Source organism: Nyctibius grandis, chromosome 29 (assembly GCF_013368605.1).
Source record: "Nyctibius grandis isolate bNycGra1 chromosome 29, bNycGra1.pri, whole genome shotgun sequence".
Classification (NCBI taxonomy): domain Eukaryota; kingdom Metazoa; phylum Chordata; class Aves; order Nyctibiiformes; family Nyctibiidae; genus Nyctibius; species Nyctibius grandis.
Genome location: NC_090686.1, coordinates 1,621,343 through 1,644,392, shown reverse-complemented (window position 1 = coordinate 1,644,392; position 23,050 = coordinate 1,621,343). Strand labels below are relative to the sequence as shown.

At 41.4% G+C, this 23,050-nt stretch overlaps 1 protein-coding gene across 2 annotated transcripts; it reads right to left on the bottom strand.

Annotated features, from left to right (window-relative positions):
* SHISA5 (shisa family member 5) lies at positions 1 to 23,014 on the bottom strand. 2 transcript variants are annotated; one of them, XM_068419980.1, is made up of 6 exons: positions 22,903 to 23,014; positions 18,772 to 18,940; positions 18,328 to 18,402; positions 6,451 to 6,566; positions 5,135 to 5,353; positions 1 to 3,201 (listed from the first exon to the last, which is right to left on the bottom strand). In XM_068419980.1, the coding sequence occupies exons 1-6, from the start codon at positions 22,958 to 22,960 to the stop codon at positions 3,128 to 3,130; spliced, it is 711 nt and encodes a 236-aa protein (XP_068276081.1). In that variant the 5' UTR covers positions 22,961 to 23,014; the 3' UTR covers positions 1 to 3,127. The 2 variants fall into 2 exon arrangements, with proteins under 2 accessions (XP_068276081.1, XP_068276082.1); XM_068419981.1 differs by lacking the exons at positions 18,328 to 18,402; positions 18,772 to 18,940; positions 22,903 to 23,014 and adding an exon at positions 17,593 to 17,636.
* Positions 23,015 to 23,050: the final 36 nt, after the last annotated feature.

Sequence of the window (23,050 nt, the reverse complement as noted above, 5' to 3'; positions counted from 1 at the left end):
TACTTCAAACACTGCATTTATTACAAAGGTGCATAGAGTTTATGCCATTTATACATTTAAACTACAAACAACATACAAAGCTAGGTTACAGTATGGAATAAAATCAACAGTGATTATCTAGTAAATTCAGTACAACAGAATATTCTACTGTATTTAATTTCACAAAACATTTCTGAAACAAAGGCACTTACAGAATTAAAAAAATGAACATATACTCTTTCCAACGTTTAAAATTTTAATTCCACTCCCCCTCCCCTACAGCACTGTGAATAACTAGTTTGACGTGAAGGCAGTAGCTACTTGGACTGACACATCAGCAGTGCTTAAACTAAAAGTTTAAGGATCAACTTCTGCATCTTTTCTATAACCATCCCATTCTCTTAACTATACGAAAACAAGTTTCAACGGGTTGCATGGCAACAACTAAATAAAATTTGGTCCTACGCCTTACTGTTAATGATGATTAATACACTAACAGTCAGAAAAGCTCTGATTAAGTTCTCCAATTATAAAGTGAGGTAAGTGGACCATTTTCTCTTCTTTCAACAAGTTTTGTAACTGAAGCAGTAATACTACTGCTGAAGTAGCTCCTTGTATGTTGATTCATCTCTTCACTTGTATATAGTTATCATTAGCATATGTTCACTGAAAGAAAGGTGTAAATTCTCAGGCTCCTTAACACTATCCCTCATTTCCTCCCACCGCTCCACACACAGTGGTGCTCAGGGCAATTTATTTGGTCTGTACAACATCTACACCAAAATTTGGGGACTTCTGTTGTTGTTGCCACTTTACTTCCCTACCTTCTTTTCCTTAGGGATGATGGCAGCTGATTGAGCCAACTCCTCAGGAAACTGCAGATTTTCCTTTCATAGCCAAAACATAACCCTACTAACACTGCCACAAACTGTATGCTTTGTCACATCAGGTGGTGGAAAGGAAGAGAGGTGCAGAGTAGCAACCTCATGAAGCCCAACACTAGGACACTGTACCTGTGTTCTGAGAGTTGTGTTGCAGCTGTGCTGGCTGGCTGCATCTCACTGGCCAGACTCCATCCAGGCAGCTGGCTAACAAAGGTGCTGGAATAGTCTCTGCCCTCCTTCTATATGAATAAACACACAGGGGTAGGATCTATAGCAAGGAATTATTTCTGCAGTTACTCAGTGCCCTCCCACACATAAAAATTCCAGATTTCTAGGGAAACACTTCATCCTCCATACAGGAGACACTGTCCATTCTTGGGTGTTCTCACATAACTCCTAACAGTATAACGAAGCATTGCCCAATTCCTCGGCTTACAAAGCAGGATAAAGGAGGAAGACACAGACACAGGGCATGCATGCTCTCCAAGTGCTTCTTGGCACAATTTCATGCTATTAACTACAACACTCTTAAAGAGGTGTAAACAGAAGGGCATAGGTTGTCATGACTCCCAATGCTAAAAACTTTCTGTAAGTTTCTTCTGAAATGCCCTGAAGACTTTCTTGAAAAAAGAATTGGAATAATCTGGAAATAGAAAATCAGGAGAGAAATAAGGCTGCCTTTGACAACAGCAGTTTCCATCCATCATATGAGGTACAACAATGCCACCAATGTTTTTCAAACTAATATACTCCAAATGTAGAATCACAGGACAAATGGCTTAATGGCCTCTCTAAAAAAGTAAAATCAAAGTATGAAATATGTGAAAATTATTTCACTAATTATGTCACAGTGATACATACAACACACTAGATAGCTCTACTGAGGAATAACAAAATGTATCTCAATGTTAGAAAAGACAGAATTGTAGAAGACACTAAAAAAATCATGATTCCTTTGATCAATACAAGGTATACAGAGCCAAAAGCCTTGCAAACACCAGTAATAGTCATGAGGATGTCTCAAGCACTACCTTCTTGAAAATACATCACCTCCCTGTGACCAAATCCTACCACTCTTTCTTTCTCCGACTTCTCGTTCTCCGCTCAGCTTTACGGGAATGCTGAAGACAAAAGGGAGGTTTAATCTCTACTGTGTGTCGGGCTGGGATTTCTTATCCCCTCCCCACATATTACTATTCAAATGCAGGCTCAGTTTATAAAGATCTATCATCCCTAAGTTCCTGCTGTCCACAGTTCCCACTAGAGATAGACAGTGACAAACCCAAAGCATTTAAAAACCTCAATCTATTTCTGACATCCCATCTCTCCTGTAAAATAAATTCCTTCCCTGCGATGAGGCAGGACCGAACACTGGCAGGTACTTCTGCTTAATATACAATTAAGGTGCTAATTTTTCTTCCAAACTCATCAACAACATATGACTTCAGTAAATTTGTCCAATAATACTTGGGCAACAAATACTTGTCCAATAATTTTTATGAAGAATTCACACATTTTCAACTTTTGATCTATTTATTCTACTAAGCGGCAAAGAGTTTGGTTTTGTTGTTAATTTCTAGCTATAAATTAAAATGGCCTGAGAAAACACCCAACAAAGGCACAGTTTTTAAGCCTTAAAATTGGGAAAGAATACAAGGAAATGATCAACTCATGCTATTTAGCAAAGAAAACTGCTAGTCCAAAGACAATTAAACATGGTTTGCTACCCTTAACTGAAGGCAAATGTGTTTCAAAAAAGGAAAACTCCCTTTTGAATGGTAAATGAAATGTATCACGTTGTCGCTTACCTAACAGTAGTAGCTTGAAAACAGGCAGAACATACATAACGTATATCAGGTAGTTTCTTAGAGATTAAGTTTTTATGTTTTAATACTGTGCAAACAATTGCTACAGCTTTGGGTGTGTGATAATGCTCATATTAGACCATTGCTTTCAAAATTATTGCACAGCAAATGTTGTTGTGGTTCTTATTTCTGAAGTACTCCTTCTTCACGCTCTTCTCATTGTATATAGAACAAAATCTCTTTTTATATTTGCTTAAGGAATAAATTAACAACTTCTGCAAGAAAAATACTCCTTCCTCGTACTCGAAGCATTTAAAAAAAAAGATACTGAATTAACTTTCACTTTACTTAGACAAAAGATTGCTGTCTTCCAGAAAAATATACTACAGTTGCATGGTGTAAACAGCACAAATTATACTTTAAAAAGTTTTGTGTGCGGAAGCATAGTAGAAGATCTTTTCAATAGGTGGGCTTCTGAGGATCCACATAAGCAGGGTTGTAAGGGGGCTGGCTGACTGGGTAAGGTGCTCCAGCTGCAAAAGCAAAACACAAGAATTAGATTTGTAAAATTTACATTCTGAATTCTACATCTATAATGGCAACTTCTGTTTTGAGCACACAGTTAAGAGGTTCAACTTATCTAGCATCTTAATTGGACTGGAGAACAGTTTGTGCTAACTCATAAAGCATCAGCATTTCAAAAGTAAGATCACAAAAACCTTTGTTCTTGTGGGGTATTTTGATGGTTGAGTGTACACGAGTATTATGGTAGCCAGGAGCACATGGTTAGCCTTCGGGGGAGAAAAGAGTCTGAAAAAAAGGAATGGATCTGGTCTGAAAAAGCAGCCAGTGGAAGTCAGAGATGCACAGACAACAAGATATACTTGATAGTATGTCGAACAAGTGAAAATAAACCACCAGGCAAAAGGACTAGAGAAAGCATCTTAGGATTCCTTCAGGGAGAATGCTTTCCTGGTAAGTGTCACAGAGTTAATTAAAAAATTAAAATAAAAGAGAAAAAAGTGTCCCACCACTACTGAGCATATTAAAGAGTCTGATGTATATACTAGATGTATATCACTCAGAAGATATCCTTATTTTCTAGCATTCTGAGACAAGCTCCTCTCAAGCGGCATCTTCATTTTCAGGTCTATCAAACAGCACAAGTCAGTTCAAATAACGCAGCACCTGATCAGATCCCTGGAATGTACAACTGTGATTATCTTTCGCTGATCTTGTAAAGTGAGTGGGATTGGCTCCTGTGTGACAGAGCAGGTATTCTGTCCTTTGCATGTGACCTAATTAAGAGACTGCCCTTTGGTTAACAGACAAGAGAAATAAAGGAAAGAGATCTCATTTTGAGGCATTCTCAGCTGGCAACATGGGAAGTGCTCCAAGATTTTCCCAGGAAAAAAACACTTTAAGAACAAATAAACTAGCAACAGTTTGAGAAACCAGAGAGTAGGTGAAGCAAAATTACTAGTTTATGGCTCCCTCACATGATAAAGATGAAGCCAAAGCACTTCTGGGGTAATCCCATAAAACCCACAGCTTCTTCAGAGTTTACAACAGAAAAATAAAGTCAACAGGCCTGCCAAGTCAGTGTTTTTTACATGGGAGGCTGGTTTGCATGTTGCTCATGTGCAGTTTCAACCTCGTTTGCAAACACTTAAAACCATGAACAGCCTTTTTGTATTTGAGTTGTCATGAGTTACTTTCTAAAGGGCATTATCTACTATTCAAGACGACACTTTGCCTGTTACTTAGAAGGATGAACAGTGTGGTTTGTAAGAGGGTTTGAAGATCCTAGGACAGATAACAGCCTAGTTTTGGCCTCTCTGAAGAGCCAAGAGCCAATTGTTCAGAGAACAGCTGTTCCCAGCGGAAGTGGGAATTAGTAATAGCAACAATAAAGCGGCATGAAAACAATGCTGTGAAAGGAGGAAAGCAGAAGAAAAAAGATTCCCATAATTCTAACTGCTAGTCGTTGGCAAACTTGTCTGAAGTTAACCAGAGACTCGGTATTCTATAAACATAGCGACAAACTACTAGAAAACGCCATCTGTGTATACCTTGAAACATCTAGCAAATATTAGATTAGAAAGGGTATGTAGAAACACCCAACTACTACACACATGTTAACTGGACTTTGATTTTAATATGAAATTTCAACTGAATTAGTAAAACATTCTACTGGATCCCCTGACAGTCCCACATACCACCAAACTTTGCCAATACACTTCCAGCTAAATCTCCTCTTGCGATGTTTAATGTAGAAATGGTGATGGGGAAATTTCAGCAAGGGTGAATTACAGCATCCACCATAACTTGAGTTTTACATAATTTGTTTACATTTACATTAATATAATCATAGAAAATAATAAGCATAAATAATACAAGATTAGCTGCAAAGCAACTGTCTCTTTAGCTTTTTAAGAGATGAAGAAACACTCAGTGCTGCCTTACCTGCCACTGTTTCATGATAAGCTGGGGGTCCTGATGGCTGCATGGGGTAAGGGGGAGGATACTGTGCAGGGTACGGTGCTACTGGCATTCCCGGTTGTGGCTGGATAGCCACAGGCTGATATCCTTGATATGGGGCTACTGGGTAGTTGGGTGGCACTCCCTGTTGCTGGGGATAGGGAGCGTGAACCACTGTAGTGGAAGTAGTGGTGGTCACAACAGCTACAAACAAGCAAAAGGAACACGGTTATGCCGGTGGTACCAGGAGATCACCTGGGACAGCCAACAACAGTAATGTAAAAAAACATTCTCTCTTAAGATCAGTTTCTCACTTCAAAATCTGGGTAATTTCATTTTCAAAGTTCCACAAAAGATTTAGAAATGTGTGCCTCTAAATATCCTTCAATTGATCCCAGTGGTAATGACAGCCTTCACGTACTGGGATAGCAGCCAACTTATCTCCTTGTTTCTCAACCACAAAGAGCAAAGAATTTTTTTCTTGGACTCTTGAAAAACCAGGAACTCAATCCTGCAGCAAAGTTACCTATCGTTTGGTATGAGACTGGAAAAATTGGTCATTTTTCAATGTTATCTGCTTTTAAGGATTAAGGTGATAAAGATCTCCTTTATTAGGTAAGGAGCTTCCTACCTTGATTGCCCAAATGAGTTTCCTTTTGTATGTTGTCTACATGCTAATACATCCATGTGTTAGTATCGCTTTCTCTAAATAGCAGTCAAAAAGGCAAATACACATTAAGTCAATGATTTTTGTAGGAGCTGGCGCTGGATCATTGGTTCACATCTCTTATTGGAATAAGAGCGTATTAACACTTTCTAATAAACTGTAATAGTTTGTTTTGAAGATCTCCTTCCTCTTTATGCTACAATTACAGACTTTGCTCAAGATTGCACTGTTGCAGTCCTGGGCCTTTGGTTTATTTTTCAGGTATATTTTTAAGAGACTGGGAAAAATTTTAAATTTCACTCTATCCCCTTCTTACCTAAAGCAAAAAAAATATCCAAAACCAAAAACAAAACAACCAACCGAAAAAAAACCCAAACACAAAATCCACGCATTAGAGGGGTGGGAAAGAGAACTTCTGAATGCTTAGAAAACATTCCAAAACACCTCTCTGCAACTTCAAATTCTGAAGTAGCTTAAAAGTTTATTTTTAATGTTTAGGTATTGCAACTTTTGTAGCAGAGAGGTAAGGCAAGATTATTTTCACCTTTTATAGGAACACAACTTTCCAGGAAAAAAAAAAAAAGTCAGCCTTGTTCAAAGATGTGAAAAAGAAAATAAATATAAAGGTACTTACGTCGTGGTCTTCGACATGCTTTATACAAACAGCAACACGAACAGGTGAGGCACAGAATAATAGTAATTACAATCACTGCACAAACAGTGACTCCAATCGCAACAAGGGTTCCAAAACTGCAAGAAAAATACCACCACAAGTAGTAAGTGTCTTTCACACAAATTTACTACTCTTTAACCTAACCTAACCTTCTGCAGCCAACACATTGCTTTTCCTCCAATTTGTTACTCTTACTACTTCACGCAGTTGAATAACTGTCAAATTCAGTGCTACGTGAGGTCAGGTCTGCTAATTCTGTGGAAGCTGAAACTCCTACCAAGGAGCACGCTCCCCTGTACATGAAAAGAGCCCGACATGAGTCTTTGGTCCCTCTCATTTCAGTGTGACTGTGAATCTTGTTATTTTAGTGTAACTATGCGTCCCTTTATGTGTTCCAAAAGGTTACAGTGACAAAGTTTCAAAATCACTAGTCCGACAATTTCATTTTCCAAGCATTACTTGGACTGCCCTAAACATATAGGTAGGCATGCCTGAAATGAAGCACCCCAGACTTCAGGGTGACAGCAAGTTCTTCACACATTTGAGGGACCTCCCAGGCCCAATCTCGAGACAATCTTGGTACTGAGCGGACCTCTTCACATGGCAGATTCTTGTCAGGTTCCTTGGCATTTGTAAACAGTTGTTTTAGAAGCCACTTTTCACATGGTTTGAAAGATCTGAAATTCTGCCAACTTTACTGCAACGAGTATGTTATGCTACATTATGGGAGACAGAAACACTGCCTAAGCCACCAACACCTACTATGGAAAGGCCAAAACTTACACTAGCTTTACCTCTGTGATGAGTATCAAATGATGGAGGCAGACGTAAAGCTTCCACAGACAACACACAGGGAAGAAAAAGTAACTCTGTAAAGCATTAAATGCCCAGTGACAATTCCCTTTTAACTGTTAATTTACATTATTTGTTTCCTACTGTCTGAAATCAGTAAAGCCCTTCTTCCCTAGCAGCCAAAGTCTCCAACATTTTTCTCTCTCATAAAACGCACCATGCGTCAGTTTTGGGAACAATTGCAGGAAGACAGTTTTAATGAACAACAAGCTCTAAAATAACAAGTCGAGAGCTGGTTTTAGATCCATCCTGTTTTTGCTTCTTCATAGAGATTTTGGCTACAGAACTTTACAGGGTTTTTTTTCCTGCTCAGCTTCCTGTTAATAGCTCTAAACAAAATGACATCTCCAGAACCTCCAGCAATTTTCACTTGGCTACCAAACAGCCACCAAATGTGAAAATTGTTTTTGAGTATCAATGACTCTGGAAGGTTAAATCACTGACATAAGAAAATGCAAAGTGCTCTATTATCCCTAGCCCAAATTCAGAAGACCTCACCTCAGTCTTCTAGAGCAACTTAACCCTCAGTAAGCTGGACACTGAACATAAGCATTGACAAATTTAACAGGTTCGATTTAAAATGCAATTTTTTCCCCTAAGAGAGGTTCTATCAATTTTGTTTCTGGAACAGCTAAAAGAAAAAAACTTGGGTCAAATCTCTTTCAAGAATCTGAGCAACAATTTTATCTAACTGTAACTGTATCTAACTTCTGCATTTATTTGTGAAGTACTAAATATAACACTGGATTTACTCCTCAAGTACTAAATCTAATACTGTGGATTGCCTGCAGTTGCTGCACCTGAGCATTTACATGTAAAACAGGAAGCAGGAACTGCTGCAGCCTCCTAAAGTCACAGAAGTGACGTCAAAAACACTGCCAGGAAAGCAAACAGATGATTGCAACACCGCTGCAAAATGTAAAGATGCACGCATGCTTTGTCACGTTTATTTGCACCTTTTCAGAATGTTTTTAATATGCTGACTTGCACATGCAAATACATTCCTAACCATGCCATTTTTAAGTGCTCTCCCATCCTCACAAGCATTAGCTTCACTTCAGCACAGTAAGTTCACAGCCAGCTCATCTCCATCCCAAAATCCCATTTCTTTCAAGCCTGGTACAAAAAGGAAGATACAAATGCAATTTCAAGGAGCTGGGGGAGGAAGAGAGATAAACATGCACAATGATAGCACATCCTGAAACGCAGGCTGCCTTGTGTCCATTAGGCCAACAGCAAACATACATCAAGTTAGTCTGAAAACACAAGCTGAACACTCGTGTATGTGGAAATGGATTAGATTTAAGAGTGACCTGCGGAATTTAGATTAATTATACAGGGTCCTTACTAGATACTCATTATATAAATTCATATATACACTGGAGAAGTGTGCACAATGGATTCATACATTAGACTTAACAACCTTGATTCCAATGTTAACAAAAAACAGCATGAACATCTGTGACAAGCTATGGACACCTCTAGAAACTGCATGACGACAAATGTTAACTACAATTACTGCTACTTGTGGAGTGCCAACATCATTTCCCTTGTTCTTGTTCCCACTTCTGTATCAACCCTCAGAAAGCTCTCTCACTAATGAAGTCAACATTTCCCTTACATGCAATTATTACCAAGCAACATCAGCAGAGACAACAAAGGAAGAGAGTCTTACAGGTTCTTCCTCTGTTTTTTTTTCCCCGGTAAAGAAGGAATAAACTTTTCTGCTAGTGAATTATGCCAAGGAAAAATATTCTTGTGTCAAGGAAAGAGATTAGGCCTGACAACAACACCTAAAATTCTTCTACAGACACTGAACCTCTCTGAACTTTAGCAAAGGCTGGGAAAAATCAAAGAAACCTAAGAAATGGAGAAAACACACCAAGTGGAGAAATGTCTACTCATCATAAATAAACCAGCACAGCAGAAAACTGTCAGTCAGCCCTTATCTTTCAGGACCAAATTCAGTTCTGATGTGACAATGGAGAAAACATCACAAGCCCATTCTGCAGCCAAGCTGGCCACCCCCAACAGATAAACAGGTCAGTTTGAAGCATGGGCTCCATTTGCTTATTTGTTTTCTGCTCACTGAAGCACATATCTCATTGCCTGTTTACTACCTCTAATAAGGAAAGCAACAAAAGTAAAGCTCAGGGAAAAAAGCCCACCATATCCTTATTTTCACCAAGTTGTTAGACACACCCTGTGCGTTTTCATTATTTGTCTGCATCTTTGCTAAAATTACACGACCACGGCACGATGACATTTTGCATACATCTTAAAGAGCTAAATGGAGACACATATTTAAAGTACAGGTGTGTCGGGTGTATGCACTTTAGAGTGCAGTTCTGTGTTTGTCTGTGTAAACACTGATTCAGTTCTACCCACTGCAATACTGTGTGATTACCACAGACCAAAATTATAAGCCTTCAGAAACAGCCCAGTGAGTGAAACAACAGACAAAAGTTAGTTCTTCCCAGAGTCTTCTAAGGAGTGAACACAACTGGATTACTGTAGGCATTTTTTCTCATTTACTTTACAGCTGAAGCGTAATTTTCCTGCCAGTACTTGGGATCATGCAGACTAATGTCTTGAAACAACAGCAGGTAGCATGACATTTACAGGAAACAAGACAGTATGTGCTATGAACTTGCAACTCGCAGCATCAATGCCTTCTTTGAACATTGGAGCTCTTAAAAATATTCTTTTCCTAATGATTTATTTTGATAATCAAAACCAGCAATACTCTTTTGGAATATCTGCATGGTCAGGCACTACCTTACTGCAACAATATCTCTCCTTTTACTGCCCAAGGAGTACTGCCCTGAGCACTTCTTCCTGAACATTCAGTAATATCCCTCTAGTAAAACTACTGAAAAAATGCCACCAGCAAAACTACTGAAAAAATGCCACCAGTAAAACTACTGAAAAAATGCCACCAGTAAAACTACTGAGAAAAGCGCAGGAAGGCTACCAGTAAGAGAAAATGCTACTTGAAGTGAGGCCAGAATGGTGCTCAGCATACTTTACTCAGTGAACTGCCTGAGCTTCAGGAGATAAGATATTCCAGATACTGTATAAAGACTATCTTGCAGTGTGCTAACTCCAGAAAGCCTATACTCCTTTCTCAAGCAAAATTATTGCTTCATTTAATTGCTTTCACTTGATGAATCTGTCTAAAAGGACTCTGAAAATATTTGGAAAAAAAAATATTCACATTAAACGATAATTTAATTACAAACTTTTAGCATTATACATAAATGAAAAACAATACACATGAGGGATTGTCGCTTAAAGATTCTTCCACTGAATGGTTAACCAAGCAAAAAAAAAATTCAAACAAAAACCAAACCAAAAAGCACACCTTATCCCCTGCATCCTGCCAATTCAGAGTGCAGAAGTCAGGGTAGCCACAGCACCAGAGCAGAACGCTCTGCTGGTGTCACAGTTTGAACACGGGTTTTCCAGACTCCCACATTATATATACCATAGCCTCTAAACAAAGCACACGCTGTTATAAACAGCTTGAGCTCATTCACTGCCACTTCCTGCTTCTTTCTCTTGACATAAAAGCTAACTTTTGCCAATAATTTAATAGAAAACAAAATTGAGGCCAAAACTATTACTGCAGCAATGATAAATTGCAATTGCTCATAAAATCCATGGGAAAATAAATATGAAGAGAGGACTCCCTGCCCTTTCCTACCACCTCCTCTCCCCTTCCTTGCCCTACTCCACTCTACCCCCATGCTCTCACCTTTCGAAAGCACTAAACTGCATATGTAATGAGCATACCTCGCAGACTCACCCTGCCTTTAAAGTACTCTAATTATTCAAAACATCTATCAGTTCACATAAAGGGATTTATGTGGTTAGTGCCCGTTTTACCCCTTCTGGTACTGAATGAAATGCAATGGATGTATTAAAATGGGAGAATCAAACCCGGAATCTAAACAGTACTATTTGTATAAGTTCATTCTCAAAGCAGTTGTTTTTCATATCAGAGACCTCAATCTTAAACACTGTCAAGTGGAAAAAAAATGTAAAATGCTTCCAGTGTACTTAACACCTTTTAAAATATCCACGTTTCAATGTCAGTAACATATTTTTAAACCTCCTTAATAGTTTGAATCCCTTAAATTTGCAACATTTTGTAAGCCCTGCTGTAACGAAAGTTTTTGCCTATCTCTGCATTCATGGCAATGGGGCACACTGCAACTTTTGACTCTAAAAAAGAAAAAATACCCAAATGAACAACAACGAGACCACCTAGTTCTGAAAAAGTAGTTTAAGCAGCCTATTTGTTTCACAAGTTTTAATCTATTCCAAGATTTGTTCCATGCTACAAGAAACATGTTGGCAGGGTCCTTTTCAAAAGCTGCTTTTAAAAACAAACATTTACAAATACCAAGTTATGGCTGTAACACAGGGTGGTCTGGAAAGACTTCAGAAGATAATTTAGGCCATTCCTAAAAGTCTAAAAAAAATGAGTATACGCATATCGTTCTTTACTGCTCCAGAAAAGGATACAGTTCCCAGAAATGTGACAGAATGGTAAGTGTCCAGACTTGCCTAACTCAGGTACACAGCATGACAAAACAAGTCCCCAGACTGAGATGCTTTCTTAAGTCCAACATTTTAGCAACAGCCATGCAATGCCACATGCTGCCTCTAAAGCTTAGCAGGAAAATAAAGGACAAACTTTTTTTTTTTTTAAGATAAAGCAGTATGATTTCCCAAGGGCCTTTCAGAGGGATTAGTTTTTACAACTTAACAAACAACACACTTCCTCAGTTTAATATTTTAGCATGAAGATTCAAAATATAAGAACCAATTTGCTAGAGACTCAAAAAAAACCCATTTACTATTACACAAAAAGCAAACTCCTGTGAGGTTAATACTCACAGGAAAACATTAGCATGACTTTAACACTTGATAGACTGACCAGCCTATTTTAGCACAGCTATTTAGCCTATTTAGCACAGCCCACAGGAGCTTCAGCACACGTGGACAATCAAAATATACACCATAGAGTTAAGCCTCCTAGTCCGTGTGCAATCACACTAATTGCTGGTGCCAGCCATGGTCTGTTCCAGCCATTTTACCCAGGGGCCACCTGCCCTGAAATGAGATCCCTACATGATCAAGAAGTGTCTAAGAAACAAGGGCCCTGTGATTCCTGTGGTGGGCGACAGGCAACTTAAAACTCAGACTGAATAGCATGGTTGCAAAATTATGACATCCTGATAGTTTCATCAGACTGGCAGGTTTGAGTAACTGCTAAATCATTTTATAAGCTACACAATGCAGTGAAGTGTGGACTGGAACTGTGATGTCTGCGTTGGTCTTTCAGACAAATGTTAACATGAGTTACCACTTGAGAGTGTCCCTCTTAGGGTCCTGCCCATGTACAGTTCCTTAACAAGAAGAAAATGGTTTCATCTCGCTTTGGCTAACCCATCAGTGTGGTACCAGCTCAAGTCATCACTAACTATAAACTGCTAAACTGCTCTAGCATGGACACAGATTAACTCCCACTGAAAACCACTAAAACTTCCCACCGTTCTTTCTGAGTATCCCCAAAAGAAGGAAAGTTTGCAGCAGGAGCCCCCTGAAACAATCTCTGGGACACCTCTGCTTACCTACAATCTAAACAACCCTGAGCTGCATCCCCTAGAGTCAGCAGCTGAGCACAGCCCAGTGACCCTCAGTGTCAGTCAAGCCAGCTCTGCCATGAGAACCAATACTAAAGCAACAGTAATGCCATGGAAAGCCAAGAAGCCCTGCAACTGCAAAAGTGTTATAGAAAAAGAGAGTGCAAGTGTCCTTTGAGAAAAGGTTTGTTAAATAGGTACTGAGTGGGTCCTTTTTCTATTTGTTAAAACAAGAAGCTGATGTGGGTTACTTTAAGCCCAAAATAATAAACTAATTTAACACACAAAGACCTACTGGAAGTAAAGCTAATTACTACTACTTTTAAGGATACTAACTTCTCAGTTTTTTCAAGTAACGTAACAGGTTTAGCACAAGAAGTTCTTAAACAGTCTGTATGAGAAAGTGGCAGGGAGAAAACTTCCTGGAGTTTGTGTACTCAGACATCCAACACCCAGCTCCAACAGGTTATTATGGAAGATGTATACAAGCATCTCTTCTTGGTCTATAAACAGTTCACTTGTACTAAATATGTCTATTTACACAAATCCCTTTGCAATGCATACTAAAAATACAATTTTCCAGGGAAGTTTCCCACGAAATCTACTATTGTACACTTTGTAGATAGTTGAGATAGATAATTGTTATAGGTAACTGGCACTTGACTCCCTGAATGTAATCCAAGTGATTAATCTTACTGTGTCTTTGCATGTTTAGCCCAGGTTGTCTTGCTTTTTGCCACGAAACAGCCTTCTGTAGTTAGAAGAGCATGCTAACCCCACCGTGCACATCCGCCTCTTGAGCTAGGACAGCATTTTTCAATCTCTCCTTCCATCTTGGTTTCAGAGTAAATGAACCTGCACAAGCATTAAGCCTGCTGCCTGAAGCAGGCAGCTCAGAAATCATTAATGGCAACTCACAACTGCTTTGTCAGCTTGAAGTAGCTTCTTCACTGAGAATACAGTGAGCACAAAGCCAAATGCTCTATAATGCAAGTTACAATTACAAATTGTGCAAGCTTATGTTTACTTTTCAGGCTACTAAAAATCATAGAACAATTTTTTAAATAGCTTCAAATCCAAATCTCAATTGTTTCTAGATGAGAAGCTTACATTCCTTGGCGAGATTAGCCTGTGCCTGAATGCAAGCTTCACAGAACAGGCTCTGTACGCAGTTTAACTCATTTATTACAGAAAATATTAAGGACCAGTACTGGAAAACAAATCCTCTGCTCATTAAACAGAGACTGTTTACATTTCTGGAAGTTCTTTTCCAATGAATAATCTTCCTAATTTATTTTCTTATCATTGGCAACCTATTGCAGATGCTGGAGCATCCAAATACACTGTGAAGTGTAAACTGAAGTCCCTGATAGTGATAGGGGAGGAGGAGGAGAAATGGGATGTAGTTTAATAGCACAGTATTTTTTACCTTGTCTATGGAGAAAACATGCTTAAAAACGTCTAAATTGAGAGACAGCAAATTAGGATAATGACATCTTCCACGGTTAGAAATTTACCCATTTTGCCAACCTACACACGTAGCAGACTATTGCAGATGCTGCATTTCAAACAAAGGTGGGTAGAACGACATGGATTTGCTCCATTTCCCAAAACGAGAACAAAGTCACAGGACAATACATTGATCAGCCCATGACAAAATCTGAACGAGCGCATCCCCAGTCTAACAAGGCTGCCCTGTCTCTGCCGGCTGAGGCTTCCCAGGAAGACTGTCATTCTGCCTCTCTCTTTCTCATCACATAAGGATGAACAGCCTTTTCTCAGGCATTACTGTATCTGTTACACAATCTGCTGTAACTTCAAAGCAGAAATTAGTTCAGAAACAGACTCCAATTAACTGTGTACAAAGACAATTTGAAGTTTTGTTTCCATTTAGAAAGGCTGCTATCAGCTGCCCCAAATACCTTACTTGCTTCTGATCTCATACAGATGTTCTGAATGGCTCCACCTCCTTAAACACTCAAGTACTTCACAATTAGTTGAATTGTGGATGTGAGTCATCTAATTTCCTTTTCCAGTAAGGGTCACTATTGGAAAATTGGCATACCAAGGCTAAATAACCATGTTACCAACGCAAACTATGACAACTGCGGTTCCAGTGAATCAATGCTTCGCTTTTTGCACAGTTTCTTTAAGCAATAATACTACGTACTGAAGAATGAAAGGAAAAAAAGAACTAAATTAACCTTACTACTCACAATCCACCTTTGAAAACCAGAGCACAGCAGGGGAAAATTCAGTAATCCAATTAAAAGGAAAAAAAAAAAAGTGAAACACCTTCCAGGAGTAAATCCTTACCACAATGCATTCACTAGCAGCAGAAATTGTAGAAATTGTGTATGGTCATCTTACATGCAAGGAAAATATAGTGGCAAATTTAACAAATGCAGTGTTCTGGGAAGCACTTTCAAGTACTTGAAAGTACACTATTAAGATGGTCCAAAGAAATGTAATTTATTGTCTTTAAAATGCCCAAAAGAAGATTATAGGATATGAACTGCTTACACTTAATAGCGTTGCCCAAAGCGCCTTGCACCCCTTCCTCAACAGCACCTGATACTCAATATTAAATACTGAAAGGACACTAATAAAAAGGAACCTACTAAAAAACTGGTGCTTTGCTTGCACTTCTGCAGAAGACCTCAGAATAAACATAAGGTGGAAAAAAAAAGCAAAAGCACAAACTAAAAACTCCTCAGTTAGACAAAACAAGGAAGAACATACATACCACCACTAACCCTGCCCTAACACTGTCCCATAGAATTAGAGCATAATTGTGGCAGGTTTTCCAAGCAGGGAGAAGAGACACCCCAGCTCACTCCACCCCGTGGCAAGTCCACATGCAGTTTGTGACAAGCCCTCAGAGAGGTGAAATTCTCTTTAAAAAGCCAGGATTTATGAGCAATGTGCCAGAGTGGTAACTTGATCTAGGAATAAGCCCAATGCAAGAATGAGGAACTAAATGCTTCCTGACCCTTAATGCCAGGAAACCATCACCTCCTCCTTTTGAAGGGCAGTGTCAAAGTGTCACACAACTCATAAGAAAGAACAGGGCACTAAAGGAAGTTGCCCTTTGTTGCCTCTCCTCCTGTAATAACCTGTGTAAAGACTATGCTCATCTTGCTGGAGATACAAAGAAATATCTCAACTGACATCAACCCTCCTCTCCACAGTAAAATATTAAATAAACATAGTCATCAAGAAATAACATAAAACTTGTCTTCTTTTAAAAGAAATTGGCATGGAGCAAGAGGGTGGAGTGTACCTTGCTGGCAGAAACCAGGGACAACTCTTCCAGAATGAATACAGCTTACTGCTTGGTTAAAAAAAAAAACAAAAAACAACCAAAAAACAAATCAAAACCCACACAACAAAACCCCCAATACACACCATACAAAAACCTGGGGAAAGTCTGTAATGAAACAGAAATCTACTTGGTGTCCCAGTGACTGTAGTCACAAGAAGTCCTACTCGCTTTCATTCTCAGTGTTGAAACACCATAAATCAGACACCCAAAATCATTAGTCACTTTGGAGATTTCTGAGATGTGGTTTCCTCTGGAGTCACATCCGGCTGGCTTTTCAAGGGTAATATTTCGGTGAACAATTACCATCCTTCCATTAAAATTGCCTAATAAGAAAGTAAGTTTGATGTTAAGTCTAGGCCTTTGCAGAACACACTAATTTTTCAAAGCTGCAATGTAATTGAAAGGAAAAAAGAGAAATCACTAACGACCCATTTTCTCAAGGTGAGACATCAACGATTCCCTCTTTTTAGACATTCCATAGCTGAAAACAAAGATAATTAAAGCAACTTAGCTGCTACTTCCTAAATGTATTGTGTCATTTACAAATGCACCTTTGTGGACGGTGGGCCTTGGTTACAATTCTTTTATCAATTGTGCAGGTTTTTGGGCGTTTGTTTGTGTCTTAAAAAACTATATTCTTTCATTTTCTGTGCTTTTTAATAATGATGCTTGCTGGCATGGAAAAAAATACATTTATTACCTTCTTTATATTTACCCTTTATTACTCCAGCAGATTCAATATCTCTGCAGCCCCAAATACGTGGAAGTTTTCTCTTTTTCAACTAAAAATGCATCAAATGCTGCTGATTGCAAGATCAGGCTCACACCTGCTGTACTTTGAACCATTTGAAGACACTAAGACAGCTCCATCAACCCAGCAGAGGAGAAGGGGCATCCCTCCTCCAAAATATGTTACATCAACCCCTTCCTTGTGGAAAACTATTGGGCCAAAAGAGACCAAGGACCCAAGCCATTCATTTACCCTCTCCACATGGATGCGCATACCACGGCAGCGCTGCCATTCGGTGCCTCTACCGAGGCTTCCTCCGCACCGCGTACAGCACGCAGGAAGATGTACCTATAGGTTACACAGCGTGGGGTGCTCGGAGAGCGAGCGCGGCCCCGAGGAGCCGCCGCACCACGCCGCTCCCAGCAGGCGGAGGGGGGGGGATGCCGCCGCCACGGCCCCGCTCGCTAAAGGCTACCGAGCCCGCGCACCGGGGCTGCCCGGGGCGGGAGGCACGGCCAGCCCGCCCCGCCGCGCCCGCTTACCCCATGCTCGCCGCCGCCGCCGCTCGGCCCGCGCCCGCCGCCCGGCCCCGCCCCCGCGCCCGTCACGCCGCTCGCCCCGCCCCCTTAAAGGGCGCGGCACCGGGGGCTGCGGGGCCTGCTGCTGCGCGGGGACCCGGCGGTGACCCCTGGAAGTATTAATTATTCAGACTTGCGCGGCTGTATCAAGTAGTCATCGCTCAGAGTTAACCCTCGTCCTCCCTTGGCAGCCTTCCAGGCTACGGCAAACAGAAGCTGCCTACAGCCGGGCTCTTGTAATGGCCAATATAACACCTCGACTTGAAAGAACTTATTTTGCCCGAGATTGAAATAGAACAAGAAATATTGATACAAACTAAGTGCAAAAGGTGCTAAAAAGCAAGGAGATACCTCAAAGGAAAGCAGCTTCTCTTACTGAGCCACTATGGACTTAACCCGTCAGTATCCACGAGCGCAGAGCGAGCGGGCTAACGCGTTAGAGGACAGCCTCCTGCTCGGCAATAAGAACACGGACTATTACGTACAGCCATCGCTACGGTCTAAACAGCACGATCAAACCTCTTCCTCACGTCTCTGCTTCTTCAGATACTCCAACGCGCACAAAGAGTTTGAGTGCTCCACATTCTCACCGCACCAGTCAGTATTTCTGTTCTCATTTTCTCTTGCCGTGTATTGATTACGCAATGAAGAACCTCTAAACAAGTGCCATTTTCAAAACTTGGATTTTGCATGGCTCACCTGGGGCCAGAAGAAATGTAATCATCAGGGTCCGAAAAAAGCTGCATGTAATTCACGTTGCTGGAGTCAGAGGTCCTGTAGTAAGAGAATTCATCTCAAAAATGGAATTTACGACTTACTCAAGTACCTGGCTAAGTTCCAAATGCTTATGAAAGGTAATGTACACTAAAAAGAGAAAGAGATTAATTTTGTCATCCCCAAAGAAAAATTAAATAGGGTAAAAATATTTGAAAATGCTCAAGAAAACACACACCAGTTCGTGCATTAATTTGTCCACCTCGTTATTCCCATTTTACAGGTAAGTTACATGCATTAGCATAGATCCCTGACAGAGCCAGATACAGAGCAGAAAGGTCCTTTTGGGAGTTTTCAACCATTAAACTGTGTATTTTTGTCATTCGATGACAGAATTATAAGCTTCTGTATACATTGTTTGTCTCGTACCTTCCATCAAGCAGATTACACTGAAATTGTTGTTCTTCATCAAATTTTAAGAACGCATTAGAGCAACAGTACTGAAGCTTGCAATTTCCACAGCAGAAGTTGGGGCAGGATTTTGCAGGTTGTGCCTTGCCATGACGATCAATATATGCCTGACAATCCTCACTCAAAACTGAAAAAAGTTAAAATCCGATAGTTAGTAACTAAAGAAATAATCATATAAAGTCTTTCTCATACTGACCAGCTCACCTAGGTTTAACATTTAAATACATTACAAGTATTTTGGTTAGGTCTTACAAATCAATTAGTTCCTTTAGAGTGTAGCAAAGGCACATACTTACTCCTCGCACACCAAGTTTCTCCTCTTCATCAAGTAGCTCTTCCCAGCTGTTCACACATACATAAAGGACTAAACTGCATGCAAATGTACTAATGAGATGCTCTGTCTGGTGATGCTCTCTTCACTACATCTGCTAGTAGCTACCAAATTATTGAAAAGACTCAAAGAGCAACGTGACTAGTCACATCTGTTAAAAATCCCACACAAGCCCTACGACATTTAGAAGAATGTTAAATTTTCCTAGATATTTGCCTTGATGCAAAAGATGCAACACAACTGCCTTTACTGTAGATTTGGATTTCCATGTGACTTGGTTGTTTCTACCTGTTGCTTTGTTTCCTTTATGGAAAATCCTAATCCTGTTAATCCATGGCATAAAACAGAGATTCCTAGGACTAAAATCAGTCAAGTGGTGTCTTTCCACTGCAAGCCTCAACCAGTGCAGCTAGAGTGGTAAGGAAATGGAGATGTTCATGTACTAGGATGGATTTCTTGGGGGACATCCCATCCTTTTCAGCACTGCATTGCATTGGGCTGATACATTCCCTAACATACTAGCTGTTTTCTCTCTCTCTCTTTGCCCTCTCAAGCCTGAATGACTGCAATGTAAGTATGGCACATTAAAAGCTTCCAACTGTCACATAAAATTACTTCTCAAAGCTTAAGCAAAAAGCATTTCCCAAGAAGAATTTTTTAGCAAGAGTATCATTACAGTTTTCAGTGATAAATGCTGCAGTCACCTAGTTTCTATTCCTCATTCTCCTTCCTATCACATTATCACACATCACATTAACAAGACATACCCTGATACTTTGCTCCTAAACCACACTCCATCCGAGAAGCTCAAATTACTTCAGGTGTAGTTGTTCAGGGAACGCAAACAAGAGGCACCAAAGACAACAAATCATGTTCCTTCAGAAGAAAAGTAAGGGCTATTTCCTGGAGTATTTAAACTGATTTTGCCATTTGAAAACTCAGTATTGACTCTCTGGCACCAAGCCATACCTGAGTATTTCAGCCAACATTAAAAAGAAAAAAATATGTTCTAAGGGGTTAAACAGGAAGGTTCATTACACACAAGCAAAGGGGAACTTCTGTACCAATACAAATAACCCAGTACTTCTACAAATGTGTTTACACATGCTTATGCCTGGTTTACCAAATTTTTCCTCAGCAGACACATAACATCACCTGACAATTTTCTCCTTCCTGTATCACCAATAAGGAAATGATAAGACAGCTAAACCGATTCCAAAATACCTCGTGAAATTACAAACGAAACAAAGCAACCAACAAAGTTACTCCCTCCATCTCGCAGTTGCGCTACTGCAGCACAATAAAACAACAATGGAAACCAAAGGTCTAGGCCAGTTCTCAGGTGGCTGAGCCAAGCTGACAAGGGCCAAGCAAACCAAAAGAGAAGAATTTGGCTCCTCTGCTTTGTTCTTCTCTTCCCCCATCAGATGTGGCACCTGTGAGACTCTTCCTCAACTGATTCAATTCACCAGCTGATCAGCACATCAACTAGGGGCTTGTGGACTTTTTTCCCCTGTTGATTTTCTGCCAGGTTAATGATTTGAATCACCTCAGAAGAGGTCTAGTGTACACCCAACCCACCACAGCGCAAGGGCTAAGGCTGAGGGAGGCAGAAACGACCTCCTGTTTTGGTATACCCGCTAGTGAGCGGTTCATCCTTTCCTGCAAAACAGCATCCTGATGATTACACACAATCAGTAACACAAAAACCTTTTAACAAACTGATCAAGTTCCACCTCAAGAGCAGAGCTGCTAAACTATTCCCACTCAAAGTCCCCAACCATTCCAATAAGAAAAATTCTAACTTCCAACCCTAATTATTCAAGGCTAGCTTGCATACAGTTACTGCTGTAGCACTGGCATTGTGAGCCAACTTAAAAGAACCCTTTTTCTGGTGCTCGCCCTTCAAAGTACTTACAGATAAAAGTCTGACCATTTCAGCCATGCTTTAGCTCAGCCCTCGGACAAACTGTGATCCTTTACTACTCTGACCAAATGTCCTCTTGCATATTCACTAAGGATCACATTCGCCTTTCCTGCACATCTCTGTGCAGATTTTGATCCATCAGATAAAGCGACGCCACTGATGCATACAATATCAAAAACACTTTTCCTTTTCTGAGACTTCACCTGATAAGTCCTATGATCACATCTGCTTTTTCTCATCACATGACAAAGTTGTGGAAGACCACATGCTCCATGCTTTAAACACAATAACAAGATAGTTATAGATAGGGCTGCTGAAAAAAAACCTCAATTATGAGCACTAGCATCTGATAGCTATGTATGAGCTCAATTATCAAATGCCTTTATATAAGCAGTGCAACTTGCAAGAACAAGTGCCGGGTCTTACACTTCGGCCACAACAACCCCACGCAGCGCTACAGGCTGGGGGAAGAGTGGTTAGAAAGCGGCCCGGTGGAAAGAGACCTGGGGGTGCTGATCGACAGCCGGCTAAACAGGAGCCAGCAGTGTGCCCAGGTGGCCAAGAAGGCCAATGGCATCCTGGCCTCTATTAGGAATAGTGTAGCCAGCCGGTCTAGGGCAGTGATTGTCCCTCTGTACTTGGCACTGGTGGGGCTGCACCTTGAATACTGTGTCCAGTTCTGGGCCCTGCACTTCAAGAAAGATGTTGGTGTTGGAGCGAGTCCAGAGGAGGGCGACCAAGCTGGAGAAGGGTCTGGAGGGTCTGACCTACGAGGAACGGCTGAGGGAGCTGGGGTGGTTTAGCCTGGAGAAGAGGAGGCTCTGAGGTGACCTTATTGCAGTCTACAACTGCATGAAGGGAGGTTGTAGTGGAGTGGGAGTTGGCCTCTTCTCCCGGGCAACTAGCGATAGGAAAAGAGGACACAGCCTCAAGCTTCGCCAGGGGAGGTTCAGGTTGGACATGAGGAAGCATTTCTTCTCAGAAAGGGTCATTAGACATTGGAACTGGCTGCCCAGGGAGGTGGTGGAGTCATCATCTCTGGAGGGGTTTAAGAAAAGACTGGACATGGCACTTAGTGCTATGGTCTAGTCGACATGGTGGTGTCAGGGCAATGGTTGGACTCGATGATCCCAGAGGTCTCTTCCAACCTGGTTGATTCTGTGATTCTGTGATCATCACTTAACACTTAAGTATTTATATTATCTTGCCCTAAAAGGCTAAAATTTACTGTGTCGGGGGTGAAAAGGTGAAGGTTATAAATGGGATGCATCAAGAGCAACCGGCAGCCACTTTGTGATACATCATTTCTCCCTCAATACACTTACCTTAGCTTTACCAGTAGACAGCATTCATTAGGTGGGTCCACACAGACATTACTGGGGCACTAATTGCTGCTAACAACGCGCAATGGTATCAACACAAACCCACCTCACCTTCAGCGTAACTTTTCTGTCAGTGAACCCAACTCACACCAAAACCACTCTTCAGGTCTGGATATCTCCTGCCCACGCCGGGGCGAGGGCCAACACTGAGGCTGGGGCCCGTGGTTTTGAGGGGCCACATGGTCCCGGCGCGGGCAGGATGCGTCCACCACCTCTTGGGCGGCCGGGCTGAGGGGTCTCTAACAGAAGCCAGGGGCTCCCCCATGCCGGGGGTCTTCAGCAGGGCCTCCCCGGGGGATGCAGCCCCGGCCGCGGAGGAGGCCGGCAGAAGCCCCTAGAGCCACCTCAGAGAGAGACGCCGGAGCCCGCCAACCCCCCTCGAGAGCCAGTGCCCCGCGGCTCGCAGCCCCCGGCACCCCCCTACCCCTCAGCCGCCGCCCCACGCTCACCGGCCACCGGTAGCAGGCAGAGGAGGCCGAGGCCGAGGGCGCCCCACCACGCCGCCATGAGCACCGCCGCTTCTCCCCGGGGCGGGCGGTCGCCGGGCGGTCCGCGGGACTGCGGCACTCCCGGGGCGCCGCCGCGCGGCCGCGGGAG

What these genes read in the sequence shown, in the direction of transcription:
- SHISA5 (XM_068419980.1), bottom strand. Translation starts at nt 22,960, where the DNA reads ATGGCGGCGTGGTGGGGCGCCCTCGGCCTCGGCCTCCTCTGCCTGCTA. An exon ending in CTGCCTGCTACCGGTGGCCG is followed by an intron (nt 18,941 to 22,902) that starts GTGAGCGTGGGG and finishes AACTTTTTTCAG; the next exon opens with TTTTGAGTGAGGATTGTCAG. An exon ending in TGTAATCTGCTTGATGGAAG is followed by an intron (nt 18,403 to 18,771) that starts GTACGAGACAAA and finishes CTCTTACTACAG; the next exon opens with GACCTCTGACTCCAGCAACG.